This window comes from Sceloporus undulatus, chromosome 1 (genome assembly GCF_019175285.1).
Source record: "Sceloporus undulatus isolate JIND9_A2432 ecotype Alabama chromosome 1, SceUnd_v1.1, whole genome shotgun sequence".
Classification (NCBI taxonomy): Eukaryota; Metazoa; Chordata; class Lepidosauria; order Squamata; family Phrynosomatidae; genus Sceloporus; species Sceloporus undulatus.
In genome coordinates this window covers 339936924-339962775 of record NC_056522.1, presented here as the reverse complement: position 1 = coordinate 339962775, position 25852 = coordinate 339936924, and the positions used below count along the sequence as shown (strand labels likewise).

Sequence of the window (25852 nt, the reverse complement as noted above, 5' to 3'; positions counted from 1 at the left end):
AGCAAGGGGCAGAAAGAAGGATTACTGCTGCCATCGCCACCACTGCTGCCACCACACCACCAGAATCTGGCAGGCTGGGAGGCAGAGATGATGATGGAGGATAGTAGGCAGAAAGAGAGAAGCAGACTCACAGGTAACTATAATTAAGTTAGGCATACACAGCTCCTTGACTTCAAATAGCAACACTAAGCTAAGTCACAGATGGTGAGTTGTTTCAGAAGAAACACCTGTTTTAAGAGGAATGAAGAAAGCAGCAGGGAGTGCCAGACAGTGGGCACCTTTAGTATGCTATCACTACTTCTTTCTGACATTAGATGGGCTAACAGAGGCATAACAGCAGGAAAGCACTGGCCGAATTAGTCAGTTTTATTTTTTATTGTATTCAGTTATGATGATGAAGATAATGACGAATGACTACAACATCTTTGCAAGTGCACAGCACTCTAACAGTTAGCAAGACTACAATACAAAGCAACAGAAGGTGTGCTATGTTCCAGTTACAATACCTGTACCAGGAGAGCAATGGGGTAGGCAGCAAGAGGAAGAAGAGGCTTACAAGCAGAGGCAGCTGTTGGTAGAGGCTGGCCAAGTGAGAAGACAGCTGGGAGTATTAAACATATGTATAACTTTGGTACATAGGTTGATACCTCCATGCATTGGGTATATTCTTCACTGTTTCCACAAACTGTTACACATATTTGGACTTAGTGAAACTCTCCTTTTATGCTGATGTTGCTCTCTCATCTTTAGCACAAGCCCCTTGGACTTTTTTGCCCACACTCTCTTGCTGCTTCTAGAATTTACTGTATCACTCTCAATCCTTCTTTTCCTGAAAAAAACCAGGAGCTTGTATGTATGATATCAAAGCGGTAGCAGCTACCACAGCACAACAGTGTCCTTCTTCAGAGACATAGTGACAGAATTGGTTATGAGATTCAGTTAGCAGAGTATATTTACAGCACCTCTGTCACAGTATTTAGTATTTTTCCTCTGCAATTCTACCTCTCCAGATGCATGCCTGGAGACATACCTCTTGCTTCAAGCATGTATTTTTTTTATTTTTATTTTTATTTTATTTTTTTGATAAACTGATGTAATTATCATATAGCTACCAAGTTCCATGACTGGATGCATTTATTGAGCATAAGATATTAATTCATATTTATTCCAGCAGAACTAGGCAGTCTTAATAAATGCTAATCTTGACAAGATCAAAGAGCCTGGAATAAGGTGCTTCTGGACTCTGTTATTTCAAGTTCTGCAGCTTCTATCCTATATTTGCACAAAGGGCTGCAGAAAGCAATAGGTGGCTGCCAAAGTGAAGGCTGCAGAGCAGGTACTGGAAAGTGGGGGACGGCACACAATGGTACCAGCCCTTGCTTTTTGGAGCCATTCCTAATTTCGTTGCCAGTGAACACTCCTCTTTCTGCCAGCACATAACTCAGTACAAAAGTTCTGCCAGATGTTAGCTCTAACGCCACCATGCGGTACAGCTACAGAAAAACACAACACCAGCAAAGAAATATCCAAGCCAATGCAATGCAATTCTCCTCAAAATGCTAAAGGTATAAAGTTGTCCTTTTAAAATCATTGTTTTGTTTGTTGGCTGCTTTCGAGTCGATCTCAACTCATGGAGATCCTGTGCATGAGACCTCTTCAAGCCCCTCTATCTTCTACCTCCCTGCTCAGGTCCTGCAAACTCAAGCCCATGGTCTCCCTGATCTGGCACATGGTCTCCCTCTCTTTCTACTTCCCTCCACCTGCCCCAGCATTGTTAAGAGAAGCATTTCAGAGACTTTGTAAATGAAAAATCTCTTCGGTATTTCCATTAAGGTTCCCTCATTTTATCAGTAGTTTTTCCTAGCTTGACAACAGCAGCAACAGCACTTTAATGAAGTTTAACAAAAAGGACTATCACTACTCCATCGAAGACATCCACCTAGCTCATGAAAGGTTAGGGAAATTCTAAGCTTTAAGAGGAATACCTTGAGGATTCTAGGCACTGTGTCACAAAAGCAATTTATCAAGTATATGGTGTTTTATACAAAGCAAAGACCTGCAGAAAGATCTGTGAAAGGTAAGTGCAAAACAAAACCTTACTTTCTCTCCTTCTGCCCCCGTCTCTGTCTCACAGAGACATACATATACCCAGAGGCTTACATTACCAGATAGGAAAAGAGAGTCATAGTAGAAAGTTAAATCACTATCTCAGTATACTACGCAATTATAAGAACAAATTCAACACCAGAATTGGGAAAGGAATTGAAAAAGAAAACATCACAAAATGCCAAATACAAATCTATTGCACACCACCTTTAAAATACTGTGAGGGCTTCTGTTCACTTTTGTACAAAGAATATTATACAGTTATAGGAAACACTGAAGACAGGAACTTAAATCATTAATGCAGGGATGGTGAACCTTTTAGAGACTGAGTGCCCAAATTCAGTGGTGTTCCCGTACCGGGTGCCTGCGGGAGGGACTTTCAGGGGGGAAAGACACAAGGAAAAAATGGAGGACCTGACCAAATAAAAGCTCAAAACAAAAACAAAAAAGCTACTAATATAAATATTAAATCCATCCTTCTCAGCCCTGCTTAAAATAGACGACCTTTCGGAATCCCTCCTGGACAAGTTGAAATGGAGGATAGGTCCTGAAAAGGAGGACCATGTCTGATCACCCTAAGCCAAAAACATCCATATAGATATAAATCCATGCTCCTCAGCCCTGCTCAAAATGAAGGATCTTTTGGAATCCCTCCTGGACAGTTCCTGGAGATTATCACACAGGGATAAGAAACGCAAGAGATGTGCTAAGGTCCTGTCATGTTTGTGTGATTGTAGAAAGATTTTCACACGACACCATACACATAACTTACTTGTCATGTCATGGAAACATTGTGCTAGTGCAACTTCTCATTAACGACTTCAAAGGATTAATGGCTTGCTGATAGCACTTCACTAGCGCTATTGCAAACGTTTGAAAGGCAATCATGTTTCAACAGCGCTATTGAGAATCCATCATTAAACCTTCTGGAAATAAATTGAATCCCCCAGTCTCCCAGTGTGCCCTTTGGCATAATCATTTCCTGTGTCACGCTTGTGAGTCACAGTAGAGTTCCTTAGCAATGAGAGATGACACATTTTTTTTCTCCGATCACAACCCCTTCTACCAACATGCGGAATGTAAAAGTGCTATTTTACTACGCACGAATCGTTAATACCTCTGCATTGCGACATGTGTGAAAATGTTTCAATATCACCATTGTATCGTTCTTGCTATATAACATAAGAATAGTGCTATTAAAGTGTAAATGGCCCTCGTGTGATAATCTCCCTGTTTCACTTGGAGCAGCAGCAGCAGATAAGCCTTGCACCCAGAGCTCAAGGAATGTTTGTTTCTGAGAGGGGAGAAGGACAGCAACCATATTAGGCAGTGGGTTGCTTGAGGACACAATGCAAATGTTGAATTCCCCCCCCCCTTAATTTCAGCACAATGGACAAATGAAAGAAATAATTGAAATGTAGACTAAGGGGCTCAACAGACGCCGCTTTCCTCACCGGATTGGGGTCGTGGCAACTATATCCTGTGACCTCGATCTGACCTTTCCGGGGCGCAAAAAGAAGTCGCAAAAGGACAGGTTGCTTACCTGTAACGGTATTTCTTCGAGTGGTCATCTGCAAATACATACAAATGGGTTGTTCTGCGCCTGCGCAGTACCTTTCGGAAACTTCTAGAATCACTAGGCAAAGTACACTTTGCAACAAATACAAACTCCGCCCATCCCTTATAAAGCCCCTGGTTTCCCGCTCTTTCCCCAGTTCTGCAATTTTCCACCATGTAGGCGAGAAGAGAATGAGCCAATGAAGAGCAGGACACTGAGGGGAGGACGGGCGGGATTTGTATGTATTCGCAGATGACCACTTGAAGAAATACCGTTACAGGTAAGCAACCTGTCCTTCTTCTTCGTGGTCTCTGCGAATCATACAAATGGGTTGAGACTGGCAAGCTGAGGTTTATGGCGGAGGGAGTGCCATGACACTTGTTTGAACAATAAAAAACGTTTTATTCATTGACAATGAATAGTGAAACATAACACTGTGTCGGTCAGTTTTTCTTTCTTTTTTTTTTTTAACTGCAATCCATCACCTATTAGATGGTAAAATCCATAGGTACAGAATAATCTGTGATAAGTCTTGAACCGTAAAGAGTAAGACAATCACCCTAAAAGGGTAATGTAGCATAGTTCATAACACCCAGCAAATAGGGCCATGTTGACCCAAGGCATATCATTTACTGTCTATACACATACTATTATAGTTGTCCTCATTGTCATAATTGACAGGTATTGATTAGTTCATTTTACTAATTTATCCAGAGGAGTAGCCCCTCTCTAATGTAATCCTGAGACTAGTACTGCTCTACCAAAAGCTGCATCCCGCCTAGCCCTGGTATCCAACCTGTAATGTTTAATGAAGGTCAAAGGTTGTGACCACACGGCAGCCTTACAGATATCCTCTAAGGAAACACCTGTCAAGAATGCAGAGGACGCTGCTACCGCCCTAGTGGTATGGGACCGGATTTTGGCTGGCAGGGGTCTACCAAGGAGTTCATAACACAGGTGAATGGTGCTAGACACCCATTTAGACACCGGCAGTCCTTTCTTAGGGTCCGAATAGCACTGGAACAGTTTCTCAGACCGGCTTGAGTCCATAGTTCTATCAAGATAGAAAGTCAGGGCCCTACGAATGTCCAAAGCATGAAGGGCTCTTTCGGCATCAGTGGTCGGTTTCGGAGCCAGGGTAGGTAAGACAATGTCCTGGCACATGTGGAAGGCTGCGACCACTTTGGGCAAAAAAGTAATGTCGGTATAGAGCACCACTTTGTCCATGTGGAATCTAAGAAAGGGCTGGTCCCGTCGCAAGGCACAAAGTTCGCCCACATGGCGAGTGGATGTAATGGCCACCAAAAAGATTGTTTTCCAGGTTAAAAGTCTTAAGTCCGTGGTGGCTAAGGGCTCGAATGGCTTGGATTGCAAGGCTCCCAGTACCACGTCCAAGCTCGAGGCTGGGGGTGGTACCGAAACCTGGGGGTGGAGATTATTACATCCCCTCAAAAAACCCTTGACAAGAGGATCTCTGAAGAAGGAAGGTCTGTTAACAAACTGAAAGTAAGAGCAGATGGCTGACAAGTAACATTTGACAGATGTGAGGGAAAGCCCCGAGTTGATAAGGGACATAAGGAACTCCAGCACCACCGGTGTCGATACCTGAGCTGGAGAGAGATCCTTGTCGGCAAGGAAGCGCAGAAACTTGTTCCATTTCAGTGCATGATTTCTGGGTCGCTGGTTTCTGGGCAGCCAGAATGACGTTCTGTACCGAAGTCGGTAGCGAGGCTAGGGACGGATTCTCCAAGCCACTAGAGGCAAGGTCTCGATGTCCAGGTGTTGGACCCGTCCGCTCTGGATGGTGAGAAGGTCCGGTCGGTACTCGAGCCGGAGAAATCTCCTTCCTGAGAGGTGTTGGAGGGATGGGAACCAGGGCTGCCTCGGCCACCAGGGGTGATCAAAATCGCGTTGGACTTGTCTGATGTCAACTTGGAGACTACCTTGGTGAGCATTGGAAAGGGAGGAAAGGCATAGAGCATCTCTCCTGACCAAACAAACCCGAACGCATCCCCGAGGGATTTCTCGTGTCGCGTCCGGGAGCAGAACTGGGGACAATGAGTGTTGTGGACAGTCGCAAAAAGGTCGATCTGAGGGACTCCCCATCGGTTAAAGAGGTCGTCGACCGTCTCGGGGTGGAGCCTCCACTCGTGGCAAGATGAAGGGGACCTGCTGAGGAGATCTGCCAGATCGTTCAGGTTCCCTGGCAAATGGACCACCTGGAGAAGGATGCCTTGTGGGATGCACCAGTCCCATATCCGAAGAGTGATGTTGAGAAGGGTAGGCGATCTCGTGCCTCCTTGCTAGTACATTACCGTGGTATTGTCTGTTCTCAACTGAATGACCTTGTTGGAGAAGCTGGACTCGAAGGCTTTCAGCGACTTTTCTACTGCTAGCATCTCGAGGGCATTGATGTGCAAGCTTTGTTCGTCTGGAGACCACGGTCCTTTGTGTGAGCAAAGGACCGTGGTGTGAGCACCCTAACCGTCCTCTGACGCATCTGTGGTGAGGGAGACCTGTGGCTGAGGTGGCGAAAAAGGCATGCCGGCGCAGACGTTGAGGGAGCCGAGCCACCAACGGAGGGAGCGGGCTTCCGATCTGGGAACGGGGAGGCGTTTGGATGAATGGTCCGTCTCTGCGTTGAAGACTGAAAGGAACTAGGATTGTAGTGGTCGGGACCGAAGTCTCACCCACGGAGTGACGAAGGTTGTGGATGCCATGTGGCCGAGGGCCACCTGAATTTGCCTGGCCATAACACGTCTGCGACTGAGGCAAGGTTGAAGGACCAGACAGAGTGCTTGGAACCGATCCAAAGGGAGGAAGGCTGCGCAAGCTTCGGAGTCGAGGACGGATCCTATAAATCTTATCTGTCTGGAGGGGTTCAGCTGTGACTTCTCCCAGTTTACCACTAATCCTAAGGTTTCGAGAAGCCTTAGGGTGTAGTTGGTGTGTCGCTGGAGCTCGTCTCTCGACAGGGCGGACAGTAGCTAATCGTCTAGGTATGGGAAGATCCGGATGCCTTGCTGGTGCAGGAATGCCACGACCGGCGCCATACACTTTGTGAAGACCCGAGGAGCTGTGGACAGGCCAAAGGGGAGAACGTTGTATTGGTAAAAGTCGGATCCGATGGCAAAGGCGAGGAATCTGCGGTGACCTTCTTGAATCCCGACATGAAAGTAAGAGTCTTTCAAATCGATGGTCGTGAACCACAGGCCCTGATGTAACAAGGGTAAAATAGAAGCAAGAGTTACCATACGGAAGCGACGGTAAAGTAAATATGAGTTCAAGGCCCTTAAATCCAATATAGGCCTGATGCTCCCATCAGCCTTGGAAACCGTAAAGTAACGGGAGAAAAAGCATCTAGGAATGTCTGAGGCATTGACGGGCGAAATGGCGCCCTTGGAAATTAAAGTGCGTACTTCGTCGAGAAGGGTGTCGGGGGGGGTGGAAACAACAGCTCCGGTTGGAGGGAGCTCTTCGAATTCGAGGGCGTAACCCCCACAGACGATGTTAAGAGCCCAGGAATCGGAGGTTATGGAGGCCCAGGTGTTAAAGAAAGGCCTCAGCTTATTCAAGAAATTCGATGTCAGGCAAACGACAGATTACTCTGTGTCCCTTCAGGGTCGTTTCTTAGACAGGTCGGTATCCTGTCTGTGGTAATTCTTTCAGTACCGAGGGGGGCCTGAACGTCGGCCTGAGGAGGACGAGGATTGCGAAGGGTATCTCTGTCTCGGTTGGTCCTGGCACTGAAAGGGACAGTCTTGCTGGAAGGACCTTTGTCCCTGGCTGTACCATTGTCACAGGCCAGTGAACCTCCTGCAGGAAGAAGCATGAGGGGAAGCCGACATACCATGTTTCTTCGCCGCAGTCTTCATTCTATATTTGAAGTTGAGTTTCTCGTCCGTTTCACAATGGAACAATCCAGCCTCGTCAAAGGACATCTCCTCGATGGTGGATCTTGTGCTCTGATTTAGGTCTGAAGACCTAAGCCAGGCATGCCTACAGAGGGCTATGGCCGCAGCCATAGATTTAGCGGCGCAGTCAGTCGAGTGTCTGGCTGATGTGATGAGTCAGCTGCCGATAGAATGGGCCTCGTCTCGAATTTCAGACAGCGTGCCCTGCGACTCGTCCGGCAAGTCAGGTATCAAGGGCGAGATCTTCTCCATGAGCCACTGTATGTACGCGTCCATGCATGCATTGTAGTTGGCCACTCTGATACCTAAGGCCAAAGAGAAGTAACCTTTTTTGGCCAACGCATCCACCTTCTTAGCTTCTCTGTCAGATGGGATGGAGGAGGCTTTCGGTGTGGAGGCGCACTGAGAGCCCTCAACTATTGCAGAGTTTTGCTTTGGATGCCCAAACAGCCACGACGGGTTGTTTGGCGCGATCCTCTAAAGCGACTCAATCTTCCTATTATTGGAGGACATCGACGCCAGAGCCTCCCAGAAAAAGTCTGGCCAACTTTTTTAAGGACGGGAGAAGAGGAATCGCTGGGGGGAGGGGAGGTAGGCACCTTCCCATGGATGCGTCTCTCGATGGGATCTGAGGCCTCGTCCTCTTTTTTGGCCTGGGTAATTTGGATCTCAAGAGCATTACCCCTCTTTATAACGTGCTCGGTGAAGGTCCGGACGTCGTCAGAGGGAGAAACTGCACCGGGCTTGACGAAATCCTGGGATGAAGGCTGGTAGTCCATCTCCAGGGAAGATTCCGAGTCACGTCGGGATCGAAGTCGGACATGGTGAGATTCGTCATCCTCCGAACCCGAGAGATGAATGACATCGACATCCGTGGCAATGGCCCTAGGCCGGTCAGTTATCGGGGCAGTGGTGCAGGGCTTGGAGGGCATCGACGACTTGCTAGTCATGAAAGGCTTGGCTGAAGATGTAGACAGACCAAGGCGACTTTTAATAGAGTCGTGTGACACAGACATATAATATCTATCAGTCTCACTGTCGTAGAAATAATCTGTTTCAGGTTCCTCGCGCGGAGACAGGGAGGCAGCACGGTGGATTTGTACTCGGTAGACAACACTCCGTGGCATCAGTGTCGTAGAACAACGGTCATCGAGAGAACTGGCCGGAGAGGCAGGGTCAGAAAGCGGCTCTATCGCGTCTTCCCCAAGGTGACGGAATCTCGGGAGCGGCCGTTTCCGAGATGAAGACGGCTGGGACTGAGGTTGAGGCTCGGCAAGGCCTGCGGGCTCCTTGGTAGCCTCCCTGTCGGCCGAGCCCTTAGACGTCGAGTGAGGGGCTGGCTCCTTGGTAGCCTCCTTATCGGCCGAGCCCTTGGATATCGAGCGGGGGGCTGGCGGCACCAGTTCGGAGGTTGAACGGTCTTGAACAGGGTCTCTACGTTTAGAGGCTGAGTGGGACTCCGGGCGATCAGGACGGTGACGTTTGGAGGCTGAGTGATGGTGGTCCCCAGGGGAGAGGGTATGAGCCCTCTTGGAGCTGGAAGGCGCAGTGCCTGTCAAGGCCGAGATCTTTGCAGAAGAGGATCTCGAGGCAGAACCCTTCTGGGAGCTCGAGTCCTTCTGGGCCGAGGAACCATCCTTGGAGCCAGATCCTTTCTTTTTCTTGTCCTTCTTAGGGGGCCTGGACATCTCTTCTGATGGTTTATCGGGCCCAACGTCTCTCTCCAGGAGTACAGGTGCAGATTCAGTCGGTATGGATTGGAGTGCAGGCTCCATAGGTAGAGACTGACTTGTCAAATCGACAGCGGCTGGCAACGATGAGGATGTCAAGGACGCGGCGGCCATGGCACCCGCAGTGAAGACCTTATTATAAATAGCGGCCTTCAATCGTGTCTCTCTGTTCTTTCTGGCTTGCGGGGTGAGAGATTTACATGGAGCACACGCTGCTGGAATGTGGGTCTCGTCCAAGCAAAAGAGGCAGGAGGAATGTGGGTCCTGCCCGGGAATCTTTCCCCCACAGACCGAGCACTTTTTGAAGGCCCCCGGGGGCATAGCAACTTACGAAACGTAGTCAAGTCAGTCCGAAGTCGATAACAAGCCAGAAGGAATTGCCAAGCCAAAGGAAAAGACGAGAGAGTGGTCAAAAACGGTCCGTGGTCAGTTACAATAGTGATTCTAATCTGAGATTGAAGAGCGAAGTTCCCTAAGGCAGCAAATGCGGCAGAAAAAAGGAACTGGGGAAAGAACGGGAAACCAGGGGCTTTATAAGGGATGGGCGGAGCTACTGCCAAAAAGTTTCTATTTGTTGCAAAGTGTACTTTGCCTAGTGATTCTAGAAGTTTCTGAAAGGTACTGTGCAGGCGCAGAACAACCCATTTGTATGATTCGCAGAGACCACGAAGAAGAAAGTGGTAACTTTTTGCGCCATGGAAAGGGTGCCTTAGTTTTCACCACTTCTTCAGTGCTGTGCATGTAAGCGCTGTGCTGAAAATGCTGTGTGAAGCCGCCTGCTATCTGGTCAGGTGGGTGGCATGCAGATGCCACACCCCCATTCTGTCCCAAGGCCAGCATATAATGCCGGTCTGTACAGCCTGTCAGTCAAGGATTTGTGGCTAGTAAAGTACAGTGGGCCCTTGGTATCCACTGGGATTTGGTTCCAGGATCCCTCGTGGATAACAAAATCCATGGATGTTCAAGTCCCATTAAATACAATGGCATAGCAAAATGGCTTCTGGTCGGTAATGGCACCTGACCAGATGGGTGTTTAGGCAGCTCCGCCAAAAACCCATTGTTCAACACAGAAAACTGGGAGGCAACTAAGCAGAAAACTCTCCTTGGTACAGAGACGGAGGGGTTCCACGGAGGGCCAGTTTCCTGCCTGAAGGGGTAGGGGGTTTTTTTGACAATTTTTTGACCTTTGTATACACCAAAGGTAGAGTTTGCTATTTGTATACTCTACAAAGGTAGAGTTTGCTATTTGGAATTTATACTTTTTAAAATATATTCAAGCCGTGGATGCTTGACTCCATGGATAAAAAAAATCCATGGATAAGGAGGACCGATTGTACAATTTTAAATCTGTGTCTTGCTCTATAAGTACATTGTAAGTCAAGAAGCTATTTTAACATTCATCAGAAAAATACAGTTGAGTGCATAATAAAGTGAGAACCAGCATGGTTTAATGGTTTGAGTGTTGGACTATGACTCTGGAGACCTGGGTTCGAATGGCCAAGAAACCCACTGGGTGACCTTGAGCAAGTCACACACACTCAGCCTGAAATGATGACAATGGCAAAAATCCCCTCTGAACAAATCTTGAAAACTTGAAGGCAAAACAACAATATGTAATATAGATGTGTATTTCTGACTGTTTTTAGCATTTATTTTGTCATGTCCTCCATTTTTCTTGAACGTCCCCCATTTTGAGCATGGCTAAGAAGCATGAATTTACATTTATATAGAGAGGTTTTTAGCTTTTATTTTGTCATGTCCTGAGCTTTTCTTGAATTTTGAGTATGGCTAAGAAACATGGATTTATGTTTATAGAAGTGGGTTTTTTAGCATTTATTTTGTAATGTCCTCCATTTTGAGAATGGCTAAGAAGCATGAATTGACATTTCTAGGAGGGTTTGCAGCTTTTATTTGGTCAGGTCCTCCATTTTCCTTGAATAGCCTCCATTTTTAGCTCTCAGAAGGTGGTGTTGGGGGATTCCTATTCGACTCTTTGGCCTTTGGTCTGCGGAGTCCCTCGAGGTTTAGCCTTGTCTGCTATGCTTTTTAACATCTACATGAAACTGTGGGGAGAGGTTGTTCAGAGTTTTGGAGTAAGGTATCCCCTGTATGCTGGTGACAGCCAGCTCTACCATTCCTTTCTACCTAATTCCAATGAAGCTGTTCCTGTCCTAAATCAGAGTCTGGCAGCTGTAATAATAATAATAAGAAGAAGAAGAAGAAGAAGTAGTAGTTTATTTATATTTCCCGCCTCTCTCTGTAGACTGAGGCAGGATTACATCCAATAAGATGAATACAAATACACATACACATACAAATACAATTACAATTTACAATTGATAAAGTACTATTATTAATAAAATTACACAAGAATCAAAACAGTCTAATAATCATAATCTAGGAAGTGGAGCATTTCATTTTAATAGAGCTCTTATACAAAGTCAGGTGGGTAAGCCTGCCGGAAGAGATGGGCTGAATGAGAGCAAATGAATTGACACTTAATCCAAACAAGACAAAAGTGCTCCTGATCAGTTGAAAGACAGATCTGGGAATAGGGACTGAGCCTGTGTTAGGTGGGTTTACATGCTCCATGAAAACTCAGGTTCGTAGTTTGAGAGTGCTTCTGGATTCATCTCTGAGCCTGGAGGTCCAGGTTTAGGCAGTAACCAGGAATATCACCACCTTCTCAAAGGGGAACAAGGGAGAGGACCTTCTCAGTGGCTGCTCCCAGGCTCTGGAACTCCCTCCCTAGACAGCCCAGGATGGCCCCATCTCTGCTCTCTTTTCCATGGCAAAGAAAAACATTTTTGTGCCATTCAAACTGACAAGGGTTGGGTGTTAAATGCTAGAGTTTTTAACATATAGCTATTAACTTCTTAAATTGTACAACTGTTTTTAAATTTTATATTTATACATTTTAATGCTTTTAAACTATTTTTAAATTGTACTGTTTTAAATTTGCTGTTCACAACCCTGAGTCCCTATATTGAGAGAAAAGCAGGATATAAGTAAACAACTACTACTACTACTACTATTTTTGCCAGGTCCAGATGCTTTTTTTGCCTGTCCTTACTCTCATTGGACCACATTAACAACTTGCCTTGATTCTTCCCACACTGCCCATGTCCCATGCAGAAATAGCTACCGTATTTTCCGGCGTATAACATGACTGGGTGTATAAGACAACCACCAACTTTTCCAGTTACAACATAGAGTTTGGGATATACTCGCCATATAAGACTACCCCTCTTCCAACGCACACCAAATAAAAATTTAAAAAACATCAGATTTGATTTCAATATGGTAATTTTAATTCAAATGCTTATGATATGCAGGTACTTAGCAGGAAAACTTGTTGTATACAAAGCTTGCTTGGATTGGTCAGCTCTCCCTGCCTGCCCTGCCCTCCCTGTCTAAAAGACTATCAGAATGGTAGCACAAACATGGCTCTTTTTTCCACACCCGGGGGTTCCAGACGCCTGCAGCTTGCTCCACCCTTCACTTACACCCCCCCTCAACTCATCATCGGGACCGTGTTAAGTCACTTCTTTCCACAAATCTTGGTGAATGGATTTTCTTCTACTGTACTTGTACAGCACCGCCCTTGCTGCTTTCATACGGTTGCTACATATGGTGGGGATGCAGCCATGGCCGTTTTTGAACTCCCCCCACCATATGCGGCAACTGCAGATTCTCCAGTCCAGCTCAGAAGTTTCAGCACGTGCCCTATAAGACAACACCCGGCGTATAAGACAACCCCCGCCTTTTGAGAAGATTTTCCTGGGTTAAAAAGTAGCCTTATAGGCCAGAAAATACAGTAATTGAGACTTCACACGAAGGGCAGGAGTGAGCATCTTGATGCCTTCCAGCTGTGTTCAGGTTTTAAAAAAAGATTTAAATTTGAAAACAGGCTTGGGAGGTTCCAAGTAGCTTTTAAATGGCTGCACTAATTGAAAAGTATCCATCAATAATGGATAAGCAGGAGCCAAAGTTACATCCACCAAAATTGTATCAACTCTGGCAGTTTAAATCAGAAGAAATCTGAGCGATTTTATCTGTGAAATGGTGTCCAAATTCTTTCCAGCAATTTGTTGAGTGGCTTACACTCTCCTCTGGATCAGATCATAACAGATCTCTGACCTCTTGAAACAACTCAGCTGAATAGTTCTGTGCAGCTGCAAAAGCTTTGGTCAAGAACGCCTTCTTTTTTTTTCCTGCCTTTATTGCTCCACCCATATGTCTTCAGGTAGATTTTAGCCTATTTTTGGTCAGATTCACTTTGAGTTTTTTGTCACAGTCATTCTAGTCTCCATCTTGTTCGCTTCATAGCTTCCAGGTCCTTGGAGAACCAAGGAGCTTGCTTAGCTCTACTCCGTGAGATGGAATGCTCAGGAGAGATTGTGTCTACTACCTTGGTCATTTCTGCATTCCAGAGATCAATCAGGACTTTGAGAGGACCACCTGCCAAGACAGCAGGAAACTCTCCAAAAGCCATCAGGAATCCATCCAGATCAATAAGCCTCCTGGTGTGGTGCATCTTAATGGATCCCCCACCCTTTCAGAGGTTCTGAGTACCAGCAAGTACAGTGCGCCCGTGCCATACGCGGGCGCGCCATACGCGGACTTGAGTATATGCGCTCACGCCGCGGCACGCGCGCAGGGCGGCACATCCCATTCAATAGAATGGGTGCGCGTGCCCGTTGCGCCCTGCGCGCACCTGTGCCGCCGCGCACAAGCCCCATTGTTTCCAATGGGGCTCGAGCATAGGCAGAATTCACCTTACGCGGCGGGATCCAGAACAGATCCCCCGCGTAAGGCGAGGACGCACTGTATAAACCTGACCAGGAAGTGATCTATGACAACAGAACAGTAGAAAGCTCCTCCATTCCCAGATCACCATCCCCCCATACAGAACACAAGGTCTAAAGTGTGCCTAGCAGCGTGAGTGGGTCCAGATACCACTAGGGACAGACCCATGGTTGTCATGGAAGACATGAATTCCCACTCCTGACAGGGTAGCATGGATGTTGAAATCTTCCAACAGTATAATCAATGGAAACTCCAATACCATCCCTGAGAACACCCCAGCTAGCTCAGGAAGGGAGACTATTAAGCAGCAAAGTGGGTGGTACACCAACACTAATCTGTCCCAACTATCCACTTTTAAATAAACACACTAAAACCCTTTAGACTGAGGGACAGGGCACCTAGTCAGGGGGATATTATTCCATTAGACCACTGCAACTCCACCTCCCAACCCCTCAGGTCTCGCCTGCTGTTGCAAAGGGAATCCCGGTGGGCAAAGCTATGAGAAATTGAGTTGCACATCCAAAGTTGTCCATCCCTTTCTTAAGACGACTGTATCTAAAACTCTTCTCCACATTTTCTCAACTGTGAATAAGGGTATATCCACACTGCCCACTTGTAGCAGTCTGATGCTACTTTAACTATCATGGCTCCTTCCTAAGGGATCACAGAATTTGCAGTTTATTCAGGTGCTTGGAATTCTCTAGAACAATCCCCTGAACTGCAGATTAGAGATCTCTGATAAATAATTCTAATTACCCAACCAAACAATAAATTCAAGGGTCCACAGGACTGAACCATGGAAATGTATGTGGTATGAAAGTTTTTTAATTGTGTAGTGTGGATAAAATCTTAGACATGTACTTGAAAAAAAGCTAGCATTTTCAAATAACAAATTCATTGGTAAACACAACTGCCACTCTGAATCTTCCATTAATCAGAGTACAGTGGTCCCTTGGTATCCGCTGGGGTTTGGTTCCAGGACCACTTGTCGATACCAAAATCCATGGATACTCAAGTCCTATTAAAAACAATGGCACAGTAAGAAGGTATCTCTTTCACAAAAATGGCAAAATCAATGTTTGCTTTGGGGAATTTATATTATTTTTCAATATTTTCAAGTCATGGATGGTTGAATCTGTGGATATAAAAATCAATGGATACAGAGGACCAACTGTAGTTGAATTCGGGGGAGGGAGCTATATTTTGCTAACAAAATGAACGTCCTAGGTGATTTGTGCACTTAAATGAATATTCTATTTTATTTTATGCCTCACCATGTTTATTTAACTGTGGCCTCCTACCAATATAACAACAGTAAGAAAAACAAAGTTGCTTATTAGTAATAGCTGTTCTTTGACTGTCCAAATAAGAGTGAAAGGACAAAGAATCAACCCAATTGACCCCCTATCCAACAAACAGGTGTATACATCCCTCTGCTCTTCTTCCAACCCCACCCCCAACACACTGGAAGTTGTATGATACATACTGAAGGAAACTATAAATGTAAAGATGTCTTTAATTTCCTTACCAAAGCAAACACCACGGTGTGGAACGAAAGCTTTACACGCTGATGCAATGGCCAGTTCAGCAGAAAGTATTGTCTTAATTATCAGATCCTCTACACTGGCCATCAGAGCTGAAAGGAGAAAGGAGGAAACACAAAAAGAACAAGAACCTTATTACAAAGAGTTGTTAACCTGAGATAATGGAACAGTCCACAACTTTAACAGCCATCTAAGAGAAAGCATTTGCAAGCAGACACATGTCAAAATTTTATGCACATCTTCAGAACACAAGTATACATGGACATAAGTACAATATAAATACCAAACATAAATTAAAACCAAATGCTGTAGTATCAAAGTATATTGTGAAAGAATAGATGTACAGGTTGCTTATCTGGAACTGTGTTTCTTCAGGTAGTCATATCTGATTTCAAACATATAGGCAACTTGTGAAAAACCTTGACTGGAACCTTTTAGAGCCAACTAGAATTTGGGTGGGAGTTCTGCCTCCATATTTCACAACATATGCTAAGGTGTGTCCCATGCCCTCTTCCCAGCTCCCATTCCACTCCTTAGAAAAATATCAGTGCAGAAGGAGGAGGATGGTTGTGTGAAATCACAGTTTTGAGAGAGGTGAGTTTGGGATACCTAATTCTGGCCTCAGCTTGAGTGAAAAGATCAAGACCCTTCAAGAGATGGAGAAAAGGGTGGCTGAATCAAGATTGGCGAGGCCACCATGGAGTGATGAAAATGCAGTCTGTCTAGTCTTTCATGATCTTGGCCAGTACTTTGGTAATTGAAACACAATAGGAGAAAAGAGGTAAAGGAGATTCCTCCCCCTATATGACATGGGAAGGAATTTATTTCCTAGGTTTACTGCAAAACAGCCTAGCAGAGCAGTCTACAATTTCTCATGTTTGCTGGTCTCAAAGCCTCAATGTAAGAAGACAGCAATATCAATAAGTCTGAAAATCTTGAGTACATTCATGAGTAACTGTGATATCCCAACTCAGTTCATTTCCATTTGCATGTTCTCCTCTCTTGTCAAATGGATTATCAAATCCAGGTTGTGGTGCTTAATGTGCCTGTCTCAGAACTGAAAGACAGTGTTTGAACAGAGTGAGATTTGATGTCCTACTGTTAATGGAGTACCTAGTTGTCTTGTCTGTCACAACATGTAATACAGAATTCATGTTAAGGGGGTCAAACTCCATGAAGGCCTGAAGATCACCAAAAGACCATGCACATTTACTGTGGTGACTATGTTCTGCAGATATCCACACAGTATCCATTCTAAGGCATCTGCAGTGAATTCTGCAACTCATCACTAAAGTGTGTATTGTTATACTTATGGAGGGAGAAAGTATCTAAAAGGAAAGTACCTGAAAGTAAACAAAGATTAGCTACCAGTCCTGAGAAACATCAAAATCAAGACTCAGCATATGGAAATGAACATCATCCATGGTCAGGGCATTTCCCAGAAGGCAAATGATCACTAATTAAATAGACACAAATCCTCCTCACATTTACTCCCACCTGAGGCCTGGCCATTCACCAACAGACCAACACACAGATTAACATGTAAATCATTTCCCCTCAGCCAAGGGTCACACAGTATATATACCCCACACACCTCCATGCCACCATTGTCTGAAGATGCCAACTACAGATGCAGGCATAACATCAGGAATAAATTCTTCCAGAACATGGCCACATAGCCTGAAAACCCACAAACAATTATTTAAAAGGAAGCCATCCAGTATGTCCTTTTGGAAAGACAGACATTCCTGGGGAAATCCAATTCTGGATTGTAGGAAGAAAGGAACCATGTTTATAAAGTATGAACAAGCAGAGATAGCAGAATGACCATCATCACTGTTATAGTCATTACTAAAGACTTTGCAGTATGGACAACGAGGGATCTGCTGCAGTCACCTGCAACTCTTGTGGGATGTTTCTCTTCTTGCCTAAAGAAGTGGAGAACTTCACATGCACCAAGTGCAAGTTGGTAGCACTCTTGGAGGAGAAAGTGCAGCAGCTGGAGTCCAGAGTAGCTACACTTCAGCATATTAGGGAACAAGAGGATTTCCTGGACACAATAGAACTAACCATCTTGGATGAGTACCATGCAGAGGAAGATGCTAGGGTGGAAGAGGCCACTTGCCATACACAGGAGGCAGACAGCTGGAGGAATGTCACAAAGAGAAGTAAGCCAAGAAGGGATTGTTCTGGGAGCTTGCAGCTAGAGAATCGATTCGAAGCTCTTTCCCTTATCAAGGAGGATGAAGAAGAGCAGCATGGACAGACTTCAGGGACAGAGCAGGGGAGCCTGAGAGTCCCACCCGAGGGAACAATTGCTGTTAATCCTCTGAGGAGGCGTGTGGTCGTAGTGGGGGACTCCTTGCTGAGGGGTACAGAAGCAATGATTTGTAGGCCTGACAAGATGTCTCAAGGGGTGTGTTGTCTTCCAGGTGCAAAGATCCGTGATGTGACAGAGAGACTGACAAGACTGGTCAAGCCTACTGACAAACACCCCTTCCTTTTGGTCCACGTGGGAACTAATGATACTGCAAGACACAGCCTTCAGACATCAAAAGGGATTACGAGGCGCTTGGTAGGAAGCTGAAAGGAATGGATGTACAGGTTGTCATCTCGTCTCTTCTGCCAGTTGAAGGGCATGGTCCAGGAAGGGAGAGGAAAATAGCAGATGTGAACAACTGGCTTCGCAGATGGTGCCGCCGAGAAGGATTTGGATTCTTCGATCATGGGCTGCAGTTCCACGAGGAGGGACTTCTTGCAACAGACGGGTTGCATCTCACGCCAGTTGGAAGAAATGTTTTTGCCAACAGTCTCAAGAACTTGATCAGGAGGGCTTTAAACTGAGTTCCGAGGGGAAGGGAGACTATATTAAGGAAGGCGAAAGGGATGGCGAAAATAGTCAAACTGACATAGAGGAAACAAGGCAAACAGTGCAAGGACCCAACAGTGGGAGGCAAAAAAACTTGCACAGGCAGCAAGTAAAAGGGACCCATGGTCTGCGATGTCTCTACACTAATGCACAGAGCATGGGAAATAAGCAAGATGAACTCGAACTCCTAATACAACAAAGCAAATATGATATAATAGGCATCACTGAAACCTGGTGGGATGAGTCTCATGATTGGAATGTGGAAATAGAGGGGTATAACCTTTTTCAGAGAAATAGGCCAAACAGGAAAGGAGGAGGAATAGCACTATATGTAAGAGATATTTACACCAGTGAAGAGATCCAGGACATCAATCCTGGAAGCCAGGTGGAGAGCATCTGGATAAAAATTAAAGGGGAGGGAAACAACAAGGATGTTATGGTGGGAATCTACTACAGACCCCCAAGTCAGACTGAGGAATTGGATGATATCTTTCTAAAACAGATGACCACACAGTCAGAAAGGAGAGATGTAGTAGTGATGGGCGACTTCAACTACCCTGATATTTGCTGGAAGTCAAACTCAGCAAAATCCTCAAGGTCTAGCAAATTCCTCACTTGCCTCGAAGACAATTTCATGGTCCAAAAGGTGGAAGAGGCAACAAGGGGGTCAGCTATTTTAGATCTGATCCTAACCAACAAGGATGACTTGGTTAATGGGGTGCAAGTGGTGGGATCCTTAGGTGGAAGTGACCATGTTCTCCTGGAGTTTGTAATACAGTGGAAAGGAGAAACCAGGCAAAGTCAAACACACATTCTAGATTTTAGGAGAGCGGATTTCAGTAAACTTAGAGAAGTATTGAGGGCGATTCCATGGTCAGAAATACTAAAAGATAAAGGCGTTCAGGACGAATGGGACTTTCTCAAAAGGGAGATACTGAAGGCACAATTTCAAACAGTTCCAGTGAGAAAGAAAAACGGGAGGTGTCTCAAGAAACCAGGATGGATGACTAAGGAACTTTCAACCGAGCTAAGTTTGAAACGGAACATGTATAAGAAATGGAAAAGGGGGGAAATCACAAAAAAGGAATTCAAAGAAATAGCAGGCATGTGCAGGGGTAAAGTCAGAAAAGCTAAAGCGCAGAATGAACTCAGACTTGCTAGAGAGGTTAAAGACAACAAAAGGGGCTTTTTTTTGGATATGTCCGCAGCAAAAGTAAGAAGAAGGAAATGGTAGGGCCACTGCGTCGAGAGGATGGCAAAATGTTAACAGGGGACAGAGAAAAGGCAGAATTACTCAACACCTTCTTTGCCTCAGTCTTCTCAGAAAAGGAAAAGGGTGCTCAACCTGAGGATAATGGAGCAGAGGACAGAATAGGGGAATTTCAGCACAGAATAAGTAAAGAGATAGTAGAGGAACACATTGTTAATCTAAATGAATTTAAGTCTCCGGGACCAGATGAACTCTATCCAAGGGTATTAAAAGAACTGGCAAATGTAATATCGGAGCCATTGGCAATAATCTTTGAAAACTCCTGGAGAACAGGACAAATCCCAGCAGACTGGCGGAGGGCAAACGTTGTCCCCATCTTCAAAAAGGGGAAAAAAGAGGATCCCAACAATTATCGTCCAGTTAGTCTGACATCAATATCAGGAAAGATTCTGGAGCAGATCATTAAACAGAGAGTCTGTGAACATCTAGAAGGCAATGCCATAATCACAAAAAGTCAACATGGGTTTCAGAGAAACAAGTCATGCCAGGCAAATCTGATCTCTTTCTTTGATAAAATTACCAGCTTGGTAGATGAAGAGAATGCTGTGGATATTATTAGTTATTATTATTAGTTTTATTTATACCCCACCTTTCCACAGGGTGTGATCAAGAGTAGTACAGTATATATAGTATATCTTGATTTCAGTAAGGCCTTTGACAAGGTTTCCCATGACATTCTTGCAAACAAGCATGTAAAATGTGGACTAGACAAGGTAACTGTTACATAGATTTGTAACTGGTTGACCAACCGAACCCAAAGGGTGCTCAACAATGGCTCCTTTTCATCCTGGAGAGAAGTGACCAGTGGGGTCCCACAGGGCTCTGTCCTGGGCCCAGTGCTATTCAACCTCTTTATCAATGACCTGGATGACAGAATTGGGAGCATACTTATCAAATTTGCAGATGACACCAAATTAGGAGGAATAGCTAATACCCCAGAGGACAGGATCAAGATCCAAAATGACCTGAATAGACTAGGAAGCTGGACCAAAGCTAACAAAATGAAATTCAACACGGAGAAATGTAAGGTATTGCACTTAGGGCGGAAAAATAAAATGCACAGATATAGGATGGGTGACACCTGGCTGAATGAAACTACATGTGAAAGGGATCTAGGAGTCCAAGTAGACCACAAGTTGAACATGAGTGAACAGTGTGATGCGGCAGCTAAAAAGGCCAATGCTATTTTAGGCTGCATCAATAGAAGTATAGTGTCTAGATCAAGAGAAGTAATAGTGCCACTGTATTCTGCTTTGGTCAGGCCCCACCTAGAATATTGTGTCCAGTTCTGGGCGCCACAATTCAGAAAGGACATTGAGAAACTGGAGCGTGTCCAAAAGAGGGCGACAAAAATGGTGAAGGGTCTGGAAACCATGCCCTATGAGGAATGACTTAGGGAGCTGGGGATGTTTAGCCTGGAGAAAAGAAGGTTAAGAGGTGATATGATAGCCCTGTTTAAATATTTGAAAGGATGTCATGTTGAAGAGGGAGCAAGCTTGTTTTCTGCTGCTCCAGAGAACAGGACCCTGAACAATGGATGCAAGCTACAGGAAAAGAGATTCCACCTGAACATTAGGAGGAACTTCCTGACAGTAAGGGCTGTTCGACAGTGGAATGCACTCCCTCGGAGGGTGATAGAGTCTCCTTCCTTGGAAGTCTTTAAACAGAGGCTGGATGGCCATCTGTCAGGGATGCTTTGATTTGGATTTCCTGCATGGCAGGGGGTTGGACTGGATGGCCCTAGTGGTCTCTTCCAACTCTACGATTCTATGATTCTATGATTCTATGATCATCACTGTCATGATACCAAGATGTTCAATGGACTTTGAATAGCATGTCCAGTATGATGTCACTTTTGCCACTCTTGCAATTAAATTATGTGTCCAGTCATATAGCAAGATAACAGCTACTTTACACAAATCTAGTAATTCCTGTATGAGGTTGGTGGATTGGTTTAAGTGAGCTGTAACTTGTGTTACAAGTTCACATAAAGATGAATGTCCATCAGCAGATGTAGAGTGCATGATAGTCAACTGACAATAGAAGCCAAATGTCAATTGTAGAGATATACAGATATGCCACAAATCCTAAATAACAGCAGTAATACTTGGCACACACTTCATAAAAATTCCAAACTGCAGTAGCCAGACCAAAGAGTAGAACTATTGATTAGAAAAAGATGGTGGTTTAAAGTGAAGAAAAGGAACCTATGGTGCTTTGGGTGTTTAAAAATAAGGAAACACTAATCCTTGAGTGCTGTCACACCAAACCAGTCTTTATTTCTTTATTTAAAGAAATAAAGGTGCAGCTAGAAGCCAAACTGACAGTTCTAAAGTTCTTGGGCTTAATATATCCGCGGACATCTCTGAAATCCCAAAAAGGCCTGAGAACACCATTTGTCTTTGAGATTGTAAAGTAGCAGGGGAAGTGTACATACACACATGCCAAAGGGAAACTTACTCTATGGTATTCTTGACTAACAACTTGACAAGTTCCTCCTTCAGAATCCACAATGAGAAGTGGAACATGCCTTTTGAACAGAGAGAATCAAGGTCTATGGTGTACCCAGAATAGACGGTCAAGAGCCAAGCATAGTTTGCAACAGTGTACCAAACACTAAAGTGGTTCAAAAGAGGTACAATGGTGCAGATGGACATCTTCTGAATTGTAGCATAAATGGAACCAAGTTTACAAGATTTGCAAAGGAAGAGATTTTATGTGGCTAGGAACCTATTCATATGTTCTTTATTGTTGTGCAGGCTCAACGACACAGTCAACTGCAACATTAATCTTGTAATTAAAAAGTTCCTCTCTATAAGGTTTCCATCCAGTACTCTGTCACCCATGCAGTGAGCCACCCAAAGTAATTCATGAATTCTCCATGCTACTACAGCAATAATCCCTTTCAAGACACAGCCAGCACACAGGTCTACATGGGCCACAAAATGAGTGGTTGACACTTACCCAGAATGATCATTCTTGTGAGGCTGAAGAAACAATTTACAACACATGAGTTTATCTCTCATGCCAACTAGGTCAAGCAAGATCTCAAACATCCAAGCTGTTAAAGCTGTTGCCTTCAACCCCTCTCCCCTCAGTTTTATTTTCTAGCCTTGATAACCAATCCAACTATTACTCAACTATCATTTTTTTCTCCTCCCTGGGTGTGGATAGATTGTTTCTTCAGACTCATAAGAATGATCATTCTCTGTAAATATCAACTACTCATTCTCTGTGAGGCTGAAGACACAATCCACAACACATGGGATGTACTCAGACCACATAATCTCAAGGAATGATTAAATATTATGATCTGAATTTGTCTGCTTTATAGTGTCTCACAAGCGTTGATGGCTCCTTCCCGCCACCAGGCTTACACGCTTCCTTCATTGAGACTGCTACTATAGAGGCAATTGTTGTCACCACAGATCTGGTAGAATGAGCCCAAACATGCTTTGGTGTAGGAACATTTGCCAAGTCATAACACTGATAGATGCAGCCTTTCAACCACCTGGACAGTATTTGTTCAATGAGTAAGTTTTTAAATTTTTTTAAACTGTGAGTCACTTCTGTGATTCACTGGAGTGGTGGAGCTAGCAGTCTAGCTCTACATAACTGCAGCCAGAGGCTTTCCAGGCCAGTCCCTGCACAGGGAGAAAAGGGAAAGCTGTTTGAGTGACCATTTTGACTGGATGACAGTGAATTTTCATAGTCGAGGACGACTTAGACCACAGGGAAGGTGAGCTGGGAATTGTGTTTGAGGGGTACTCCTTTAATTTCTCCTTTTTTTTTCTTTAAGGAGCTTGTGAAGAGTTTTTGCTCAGAGGAAGTGAGTCAGAAACTTGCCTCTGGAAGGAGCTAGTAGCCAAGAAATCTCTAGATATTTATAGGCCCAGCTGAATGAGCTTGCTGAAGAGCTTGGGGATACAGGCCAGGCCAACAGGGGTCTTTTATATGGGTGTTTAACTGGACCTTTTGAGGGGGAAGCCCACAGTCCCGTTTCAGTGTCTACTTAACACTTCTCAGTATGAACACTAAGGGAACTGTTCCAATGACATGGAAAAATGGGAGGTGTCTCAAGAAACCAGGATGGATGACTAAAGAACTTTCAACTGAGCTAAGTTTACGCAGAATATGTATAAGAAATAGAAAAGTGGGGGGGGGGGAATCAACCAAGAAGAATTCAAACAAACAGTGAGCACATGTAGGGGTAAAGTCAGAAAAGCTAAAGCACAAAATGAGCTTAGATTTACTAAAGAGGTTAAGAACAAGAAAAAGGACTTTTGGGGGTATGTTCACAGCATCTATGTGGAGAAGATGGCAAAATGCTAACAGGACAGAGAAAAGGCAGAATTACTCAACACCTTTTTGCCTCAGTATTCTCACAAAAGGAAAAGAGTGCACATTCTGAGGCAAATGGAGAAGAGGACACAACAGGGGGAATGCAGCAAAGAATAGGTAAAGAGGTAGTACAGGAATACCTTGTTAATCTAAATGAATTTAAGTCTTCAGGACCACATAAACTACATCCAAGGGTATTAAAAGAGATGTCAAATGCAATCTCGGACCCATTGGCAATAAACTTTGAGAACTCCTGAAGAACAAGAGAAGTCCCAGCAGATTGGAGGAGGGCAAATATTGTCCCTATCTTCAAAAAGGGGGGAAATAAAGAAGATCCCAACAATTAATGTCCAGTTAGTCTGACATCAATATCAGGAAAGATTCTGTAAAACGTGGGTTAGACAATACAACCGTTAAATGGATTTGTAATTGGTTGACCGGGCGAAGGGTATTCACCAATGGCTCCTCTTCATCCTGGAGAAAAGTGACTAACAGGTGCCACAGGGTTCTGTCCTGGGCCCAGTGCTATTCAACATCTTTATCAATGACTTAGATGAAAGAATAGAGGGCATGCTTATCAAATTTGCAGATGACATCTAATCACAAGGAGTAACTAATACCCCAGAGGAAAGGATAAAAATTAAAAATGACCTTAATAGATTAGAAAGCCGAGCCAAAGGTAACAAAATGAAGTTCAACACAGAGAAATGTAAGATACTGCACTTAGGGTGGAAAAATAAAATGCAGATATAGGAAGATGGACACCTGGCTTAACGAGATTATGTATGAAAGGGATCTAGTAGTCCTGGTAGACCACAAGTTGAACATGAGTCAACAGCATGATGTGGCAGCTAAAAAGGCCAATGTGATTTTAGGCTGCATCAACAGAAATATAGTGCCAAGATCAAAGGAACAGGGACATTGGTTCTTATGTGTGATATGTCCATTTCCAGTAGATAAGAGCCCCACCTCCTGTAGCTTGGGTTATGCTCCTCCCACTTACTCCAGATAGCCAGGAAGTAAAAAGAGAGATCTTCTGGTGACTCCCACATGGGTGGAGCTAACCCTAGAAAGCCAGTTGCTACAACAGCCGAATGCTCCAGAAAAAAAACATAACAATTTATTTGAATATCAAAGTAATAATAATAATTATAATAAATAAATAAAATGTTTATTTCTATCCCACTTTATGCCATTGGACAGCAATAGATATAGACAGTGAGCAATCTAGCTTGCTCTCCATAGGGAAGCACTATGTGGATAAGAACCATCCCTATGCCAGCACCCCTGAGGGTGGGCCAGGATGTGAGGCTCTTATCTACTGGAAATGGACATTTCACAGGTAAGAACCAATGTCCCTTTTCCCAGTAGATAAGACCCCCATATCCTGTAGTTTGGGTTTTACCAAAGCCAATATAAACAGGGTGGGCAGTGCTGGCCCTTCAGTGAAATAGGTTTAAGCACCTGCTGCAAGACCCTGCTGTCAACAGCAGCCTCAGCCAAGCCAAGCTGTCAAGTTAGTGATGCTTAACAGACATTGGTGAGTCCATGCAGAAGCGTGGATGCACTCTGTGTTAACAGGGTCTGTTGTCAAAATTAAGTCTGATTTCATCTGAGGAAGAACTTGTCTAGAGACTTAAAAAATAGCCCAACTCCATGTAGCAGACTATCATCAACCTATAGGGAGGCTGAGGGGTCTCCCAGCTGAACT

At 44.5% G+C, this 25852-nt stretch overlaps 1 protein-coding gene across 10 annotated transcripts in view; it reads right to left on the bottom strand.

The window, feature by feature from the left end:
• TTLL5 (tubulin tyrosine ligase like 5) overlaps positions 1 to 25852 on the bottom strand; it is a 273548-nt gene that overhangs the window by 197363 nt on the left and 50333 nt on the right. For 9 of the 10 annotated variants that reach the window (XR_006104524.1, XM_042473064.1, XM_042473053.1 and 6 more), the window contains exon 12: positions 15646 to 15753. The exons of the other annotated variant lie outside the window; for it this stretch is intronic. Coding sequence is in view for 8 of the 9 variants with exons in the window: in XM_042473064.1 (XP_042328998.1) it covers positions 15646 to 15753 (108 nt within the window). In the remaining variant the exon portion in view is untranslated. The remainder of the gene's footprint in view (positions 1 to 15645; positions 15754 to 25852) is intronic. 10 annotated transcript variants of the gene reach the window in all.